At 46.7% G+C, this 8,976-nt stretch overlaps 1 protein-coding gene across 1 annotated transcript; it reads left to right on the top strand.

Annotated features, from left to right (window-relative positions):
- Positions 1–366: 366 nt before the first annotated feature.
- On the top strand, positions 367–1,350 carry LOC134502411 (vomeronasal type-1 receptor 92). Its single transcript, XM_063310751.1, has one exon. It carries the CDS (start codon positions 367–369, stop codon positions 1,348–1,350), a length of 984 nt encoding a protein of 327 aa, XP_063166821.1.
- Positions 1,351–8,976: the final 7,626 nt, after the last annotated feature.

Below are 8,976 nucleotides of genomic sequence, written 5' to 3'. Positions count from 1 at the left end.
AACTTCCCATCTTGGTCCTCCCCCGCCCCTTCTTCTCCATCCTGCCAGCTCTTGCACGCTTTCAATCAGTCCATGGCTAATCAGCTTTATTCCTGACCCTTTCAGCAAATTGAGATAACGGCTGCTTAGACAAACAGCAGAGTAATTGTGGCTCCGAGTAACTCAAGGGCTGCAAATGGGCGGTGAGGAGAGAGGGCTTATAAAAGAACCCATGGCTCTCATGGGCCAAAAGGGGAGAACCCTCTTGGACAGGCGGGCCAAGAAGGAAGAGTGATGTGCCCGGGCTCCTGCAATCTCTGGAGCCGAAGGAGGAGACTGCTGTCCCCTGGATAGGGAGTGTGTGAAAGCAAAGCTGGATGGATCACGATGGCACCCAACTTCATGTTCATTATGTCCATCCTGATCTATCTCTCTTCCTTCATTGGCATGATCGGCAACCTCATAGTCCTTTTCGCCTTCCTCAGCCATGCCATCCGGCACAAGGTGCTCCAACCTCTGGATCGCATCATCGTCAACATGGGCCTGGTGAACCTCTTCCTCTGCTGCTACAAAGCCATTCCTGGGATGCTCATCTTCAGCAGCACCAGAGTCTTTGGGGAGGAGAGCTGCAGGGTCCTCCTCTACACGTACCACACGCTGAGGCTGATCAGCATCTGGTCAGTGGAAAACCTGAGCTTCCTCCACCTCATCAAGATCCGGAGGCCCAACCACCGATGGGCAAAGTTCATCTACAGGCATCAGGCCCGATACGTCAACAACACCCTTGCTGGTTGTTGGGTGGTCAGCGTCCTCTTGCAAGTCCCTTATTTGCAGTATGAGGAGACAGGCGTCCAGAGGAATAAGTCTGTCACCTTCCTGGCCACTTCTACTTGCTTGAGATCCACAGAGAGCTTTGCCATGAGATTTACCACCTACGCATCCATCAGCCTGGACCTGGTCCTTATCCTCCTGGTCATCATCCTCAATGGCTTCATCATAGATCTGCTCTGGAAGCACAACAGAAAGGTCAAAGCCTATTCCTCCACCATAGGCAGTAGGTGGAATAAACACACAGCCCAGGCCACCAAAATCCTGCTTTCTCTGCTCTCCATTTATGTGGTTTGCTGGATCTCTAATGACATGGTTTGGCTCACTATCGTCCTGGGGTACAATAGGAACAATATCGAGAACAGCTTTCTCAGTGCCTTGTATGGCATGCTCTCTTGCATATATTATTCAGCCAGCTCCTACGTGATGGTATTTGGGTACAGAAAAGTCCGTGAATACCTTGCAGAAATCTGCTGGTGCTTGAGATGTAGAAGGCCCACAATGGTTCAAAACATCTCTTTGGAGGACACATCCCCCAGATGATGGGAAAGCTCTCATCAAAGAGGACAGCTAGACACTGTTGTTCAAGTTATCATAATTCTGGTCCTTGGCTGAGAAAACAACAACCCAGACGAATCAGGACCAGTTCTGGAGCTGGTGTGCCCTCCAAACTTCAATATTTCATCTTCTGGACCTACACTCCTGCTTGTTTGATCCGGTATCCACATTGGTGACAAACTCCAGAAAGAGAATGGCAACCAGACATGCTTGGGAAGGGAGTAACTGCTACACTGGGCCCTGCTCTCAGCTCTTCGTCATGGTTTGCAAAAATTATGGCATCTCAACTTCCATTTGAAGAATCATTTCAGCTTGAAAAGAATAGGCCTCCAGTCAATTAGCTAATGGGACAATGGATTTTATAGAAGAAGGAAGACAGCCCAAGAAACAGAGGCATTCACAGGGGAGAAGGGGTTTTAAAAAGTCAAGATGGAGGCTGGGACCACACACTTCTCCCCCATGGACCCCCCGCTAGCACCAAGGGTATTGATCCAGAGAAAAGGAGAAGGAAGGGGAAGTAAGAACCAATGGCAGCTCCAAGAAATTGGGCGGAAGGGAAGAAGTGGGTACAGATGGTTGGTTGGGAGCTATGAGGATTTTGCAAATTTATGGCAGGGTGGGAGGATCAGAGCCACAGGGGAAGTGGTGGGCAAGGGCTGGAAAAAATAGGACAGAGTTATGGCTCTGGTGGTTCTGTCCCATTTTGTCCCACTACTTTTCCTCAACCACAACTTCTTTTCTTCTACAAAACTCCACCTCTGAGCTGAACCCACCAACAAAGTAGATTTGCAGAAGACAGCCTGTATAGCAGCTGTTAAGTCTGCCATGGCCCTATGGCCAGCCACAGTTGTGGGCCACTCCCTGAGAGGAATAATGTGGCTTGCAACCAGCCACACCCAGCCAAAACAGGAGACCATGCTAGCAAACTGACGTGGTTGGTCTACCACCTGCTCAGAAGAAATGTTAGGTGACTTCCCCCACAACGCAAGGAGCTGTCCCTACAGTCCTCTTGCCCTTACTGAGAAGGGGAGAGATTTTGCACCCATTCTTCATTGCGGAGTCTCATTTGAGGAGCAGATAAAGTTTCCTTCAGTTGAGTTTAATGGTTAGTGAACACAATGGCTGAGTGTGAGCAGTGCAACATGAGGATTTTGGTTTCCGGCAACATGGAGGAAGCAGTTTGCAGGGCATTCATCTGGGGTGTTTTTTCAATCTTGGAGTCTAGTCTGATGCTCCAGGATTTCCAGTCCAAGTTCTAACTAAGTCCCATCTGTGGTTAGCTTGTTGATATCAGTTGAGGTCAGCTCAGTACTACCAGGTTGAACAGGATGATTCAAGTTAAATCAACCTGAATCTGTAAGTTTATCTGTGTTTTCATGGGACTGTTTGGTGGGAACAGCTGGAATGAGTCGACCATGACTTGACTAATGCAAACATGAAACTTGTCTGTTGCTGGACGAAATTACTGCTAGTTGCAAAGGGAGGTTCACCGAGTCCCACAAGAGCTCCTCCCTTTGATAGTCATTGGTGGGAAACTATCACTGGTCACTGGCCTAAAGTACGCTGACCCACATTTTAAAGATGGATCGCCCTGCATGTCCATGCGCCACTCCAAGTACCCAGATTGCATGACAGAGATTGCATAGAAGGTAGCTTCAGATGGCTTGCGGATGGAGGGTTGCCAGACAAGATCTAAGGTTGCATTCAATGGAGGCTAGGGCATCTGTGATGGTTCACACGGCCAGTTCAGGAAACATTGAAAGAAAAAGCCACTCTCTGTGGGGAGCCCAACATTGTGTGATCACTGAATGACTTCATGGATAAGTCCATGTAGTTTCCTTGGCAGCAGTATGTATTTGCTATCACCTTCTCCCACGGAGTTCTAGTTGGAAGGAAGGAAGGAAGGAAGGAAGGAAGGGAGGGAGGGAGGGAGGGAGGGAGGGAGGGGGAAGGGAGGGAGGAGGGAGGGAGGAAAAAGAGGAAGGAAAAAGGGGAGGGAGGGAGGGAGAGACTTTGCTTTGTCTCAAATCTTCCAGGATTTAGAAGACAGCACACAAATTAGTTTCTTCATCAGAATAGGGCAAGCAAGAGCAGAGAGGCTACTTTGGACTGTAATTCTCAATACAAGAGCAGGGATTTTGCAAGTGTGAAATTCTTCAGGATGAATTTGCATTATAAACCTTAAAAAATAATTAAAAAGATGTTAAAAGGCTCTCTCGGTCTCAGTCCCTGACTTTTAAACTGCAGTCTTCTCCCTCTCTCTCTCACTTCCTTCTACGTCTTCCTCCTGCAAGTGACAGCGATGTGGACAGCCAGCTGTTCTTGGTCTCTGAGTGACTGTACAATGTATACTCTGGAAATGCCACTTCCTTTGCCGGAGCAAATGGTGGGTAAACATTTGCCTCCCATCAGCTAGATACAAATGAATGGCTGCAAGCGTTACCTCTCTGGAGCACTGGAACAAAGCCACCAGCCCTTGAGGGTTGCAATGTCCACCTTCTGTCCTCTTGCACAGTCAAGGAAAAAGCAAAAGTGCCAAAGTGCAAGGCAAAAGCTGGCTGAGTGTTTTAAAGAAATGGGTGTCCTGGATGATGAAATGAACTACAGAGGTGAATTTCCAACCTATGAGTTGGCACACATTTCTTCCCCATGCCCCTCAAAAGCTCAGAAGACAAATGTACATACTTGGTCTTGGTGGTGTAGAAAAACCTTGGCTTGGGGCATGCACAACCAAGTTTAAATGCTTCCCTTGTGAATATTTGAGTCCATTTCCAGATGTGCAGATGAATTCCCCAATGCTGGCTGGGGAATTCTGGGCGTTGAAGTCCACACAGCTTAAAGTTGCTAAGTTTGAGGAACACTGATCCACATTTTATGCTTCTGTGGCTACAGCCTAGAATTGCATTTGACTTTTTTGCAGCCACATCACACCGCTGGCACATACTCAGTTTGCAGTCAGTGGCACTTCCAAGGTCCTTTTCATAAGGACAGTTATCCAGCCAGATATCATAGTGTTTGTGTTCTAAGCGTCTGCTGAATGTCATATCAATACTTTCAACCCACTTCATCGACCAATATAATTTGTACTCCTGTCTTCTAGGATATGCACTACCCTACCCAACTTCGTAGCGTTTGCAGATTCCATAAATGTTCCTTTCACCTCTTGCAACTAGTATCTGAAGGTATGCCAGACGTGTCCCCACCCCAGAGGCAACACCAAGTCTTCGAAACTAAGAGCCCTTGATGAATAAATTCATGCATTTATCCGACCCCCTTTTAAAGCCACCTAAGTTAGCAGCCATCACCAGGTCCTGGAATCATTAATTCCACAGGTTAATTATGCCCTTTACTCTCTTTACTTTCTCCATCAGTGCATGAGGTTCTACATCTGGACAACCTTCTTGGGTTGTCTTTTCGCCAAGCTATAGAATCCCAAACCATCTTTGCAGAGAAATGTTGTGAGCCCCTTAATAAATCTGCTTACCCCTTTTCTGCATTTTGTCCACCTCTGTTACAGCCTGTTTTGGGTATGGATACACCGTATATTTGTATAAAGGCATTACAGTGTTGGCGTTTTATTTTCAGTCCCTTTTCAGCTCCTCGTTAGCCTTCATCATCACAGCTGCTGCATCAAGTCAATCCGTGAAGGAACCAAAATCTTTCTCCTGGTTGGTTACAGACAGCTCAGAATCTCTCGGCCTCGATGGAAATCTTTTAATCTGTACTTTTGCCCCAATCCGCACTTTTAAAATTGAACAACGTTGGCCATCTGGTTGACTGTCCACCCAGTTTAAAGAACTTCTTCTGCAGCTCCTCCCCATGATTTCCGATTTTCACCCTCCATCATTCACAAATCTGCCCATCTCACGGTAATAAAAAAATTGAGATTGTTTATGAAGAAATTAAAAGCACCAGTGAGGGAGTGACTGCCCCAGAGTCACTGTTACAGGTAGTCCTCGCTTAACAACCACAATTGGGACCGGAATTTTGGTTGCTAAGCAAACCAGTCATTAAGTGAATCCAACCCAATTTTACACCTTTTCACAGCAGTTGTTGAGCACATCACCGCAGGCATTAAGAAAACCACGTAGTCGTTAAGCAAATCATGTGGTTCCCCATTGATTTTGCTTGTCAGAAACCGGATGGGAAGGTCAAAAATGGCGATCATGTGACCATGGATCGCTGAGATGGTCATAAATGCAAACTGATTGCCAAGTGCCCAAATTGTGATCACGTGACCGTGGGGACGCTCCGACGGTCATGTGACGACTGGCCGTAAGTCAGTTTTTCCAGCACTACCATAAGTCCGAACCATCACTAAACAAATGGTTGTTAAGTGAGGACTATCTGTACTGTCCATGGCTGAGAAGGGATGGGAACCTGGGTGCCTCTGGTCCTACTCCAGTTCTCAACTGTCCTATTGCCTTGTTCACCTCTACGACCATCTCAAATGCTCGCTAGAGGCTTTTGCTGTGGCGAAATAGGGGGATCCATTCACACCAATGGGGAAAAAAGCCCAGTTCCAGCCTTGCTATGGGAAAGCAGATCCAGTGCATTTTCTGTCAGATTGCAATTGCTCCAGAAATAAAATGGTTTAGCTGGCACAGAGCAACAATATTGCGGGACCACAGAGGCCCATATCTAATCCAGAAGTGGCCCAAACACCACGGGCACAGTGGCCCTAGACTCACGCACACAGACTTGGAACGACTTCACTGGGATAATCCCCATCAACCCTCAAACTTGCAATAATTTAATTTGGTGGGGAGTTCCCCGTGAGGACGTTCTGTTTCTAGTGGATGACTGAAAGGCTCAATCATTTCTCTAGCTAATTCTGCTTGATCATTGACTCAGAGGGTGTGAATGCGGGGTGCCTGAATTCCCCCACCCATGGTGCTTAACCCATCCAAGGGAGCCTTCTAAATTCCCTGCAGACCTCTGAGTCAAGCTGAAGATCAAACCCATCCAAGGCTCTTTGGTGGTTTGGACATCTGTTTAGCTGCCAGCAATAGGCAGGCAGCTCAATGGGTGCATTTTGTATAAATAAGCCACGTCGCAAACATAGCGCAAACTAATGTAAAGTAACTTACCGAACCTTATCTGCAGATAACATTCGCCATTCCCCTTCCTGCAGGCTCTCAGCGCACAGAACTTTAGGTTCCCTCATCAATCACACTATTGTAACGTCATCAGTTTTCTTGCGAAAGAATAACTGTCAGATAGTCATATATTCTCAAGAAAGGCTAATTACAGATCTGCAAACAAGGAGTTTCTTTTTCTATTTCAGAACAGCAGAGAGCCAAAGGCAGAATCAATACATGAGGGTGCATGTGTGTGCATGGGTCTGTGTGTGTGTATGAAAGAGCAGGTGCATGTTCATATCTCTCCCAGCAGACTTGCTAATGGTTTTTCTGACACTCTCAGCAGAGATCTGGAAGAAATATCATTACCATGGTTGTATTCATGACTGACCACAGGGAGGCACTATACACCTGTTTTGTTCTTGTTGAAATTAATCTGGCATAGGTACCACCATATAGTGAATATAACCACTCTAATACAAAATTCTACAGCGCCCCCTCAGGGGCAGGGAGGTCTTGAGGCTTCTGGTGTGATGCTCAAACAAAAATAACACCCATAAAGTGGGGAAAGGTCCTTAGTCAGCCCACTAATAATTTTTCCAGGATAGGAATGCATAACATTATCCTCAAACTGCCCCTAGCCCACTTGGAAGGCGATCTTTGGCCTTGCATCTAAAGTAGTTCTTGCTGAATTCTGCTAGTATAAAGGGTGTTACGTTGTATGTTGCGGGGCTTTATTTTGTTGTAGGCAAATGTTTCTGCTTCAGTTAGCTACCATGAGCTGTGGTGGAAATCCCACCGCCCCTCTAGTCACTGGTCAGTGCCCTTTATGGTCGTTTCATCCTGGGCTGCTGAGCCACCCAACCCATTTGAGGACCCTCCCATACTGGGCAAGTGAACCTCTGTGTTTTTTTTTACTTGTTTCATTAGTCCACTGGTGGAAACTTGAAAAGCTGGGATTTCTTTTTTCTGCAGATTCACAAGTGACCTGTGAAATGATGGGATTTTTGCTTGTTTTAACAGCTTTACTGGGACTGGAGGAACTTTTTCAAAAATGTACACCTGGGTGAAATTGACTAGAATTCTATTAGTTTCCTTTCTAACTCAAGTAACTGGAAGAATAATAAAACTGGTGTTTTTCTGCTTTTTTCCAAGATGGACAAAGTGTTTCTGAAGGGGTCACTTGAGACAGGCTCATACAAAGGTCTATCAGTGGATAACATATGTCTTCAAAGACCCTCACAGGTCTTTGTGATTAAAAAAAACAGGGGAATCCATCAATCAGGAGCTGTGGTAACTGTCCACCAGGCAGAATCCCTGTCTGTTGCCAAAGCAGAGCAAAGGATTGAAATCGAAAAATAAATTTCTAAATTCAGCTTCATTTCCAGCCAGACTCAGCCTGCGAAAAAACTTAAGTCAGTTTTTTTCAACCTCAGCAACTTTAAGACATGTGGACCTCAACTCCCAGAATTCCCCAGCCAGCATGCCACACGTCTTAAAGTTGCTGAGGTTGAAAAAAACTGACTTAAACCAAGCAGAAGAACCCTCAAGTTCACTTTAGTTCATCATCTTAGGAAGCTGAGTGCCATCTGGTGGAAGGATTAAATTTGGCAGAGGCACAACAGAGTAAGACTAAGCCAAGCTTCAGGATCATTTTAGGTTACACCTAACAGTGCAAGAATATCTTTCCTTAGTGGACCAAGAGAGAAATAGCTGGGTCTCTCGCCTGGTCCACCATCAGCTGTTAACTGGTCCATCTGCCCAAAACGCTTGCACAAAGCCAGGAGTGAATTTTGACGGGTGGTTGAAACTCGCAAGGGCTAAATCTCGCAAAATTACCCTCCATCCCATGTTAAGTAGAAGGACTGGTGGCTGTTTTCTCACTGGCTGGTGATGTTTGGTGGGAAGGGAAGGGAAGGGATATAAGATGATGGATGGATAGATAGGTAGGGGAGGGGAAGGGAAGGGAAGGGAAGGGAAGGGAAGGGATGGGATGGGATGGGATGGGATGGGATGGGATGGGATGGGATGGGATGGGATGCAGAGGAATCCACTAACCCCATTCCTTAACTCGCCTAGCACACCATAAATGGAACCACCACCATTTGAAGGCAACCCAGAACAGGGGCTGCAGAATCCCACCATGGATATGCAATGGGAACAGTAAATATCCTACTTCGGACACCCTAATGCTGGGAAAGATGGAAGGAAAGAGAAGAAGAGGACGACCAGCAGCAAGGGGGATGGACTCCGTCACAGTGGCGATGGGGGCACCCTTGGAAGACCTGAAGGACCAGGCTGGGGACAGATCCTCCTGGAGAAAATCTATCCATGTGGTCACTAGGAGTCAACAATGACTTGAGGGTATGTAATCAAGCAAGCAAGCAAGCAAGCAGAAGGGGAGCCCCTTTACCCATTTTGCAGCTCATGAAAGCTGATGCCTACTACAGGTCATCCTCCTTTAGCGACCACAATTGGGACCAGCAACTCGGTTGTTAAGCAAAGCGGTGACATAAGTGGGCACTCAGTC

This window comes from Candoia aspera, chromosome 8 (genome assembly GCF_035149785.1).
Source record: "Candoia aspera isolate rCanAsp1 chromosome 8, rCanAsp1.hap2, whole genome shotgun sequence".
NCBI lineage: Eukaryota > Metazoa > Chordata > Lepidosauria > Squamata > Boidae > Candoia > Candoia aspera.
Note: the sequence above shows the minus strand (reverse complement) of the source record. Positions and strands in the feature narration are given on the sequence as shown.

Excerpts from the sequence above, each read along its gene's own strand:
- LOC134502411 (XM_063310751.1), top strand. The coding sequence starts at position 367 with ATGGCACCCAACTTCATGTTCATTATGTCCATCCTGATCTATCTCTCT.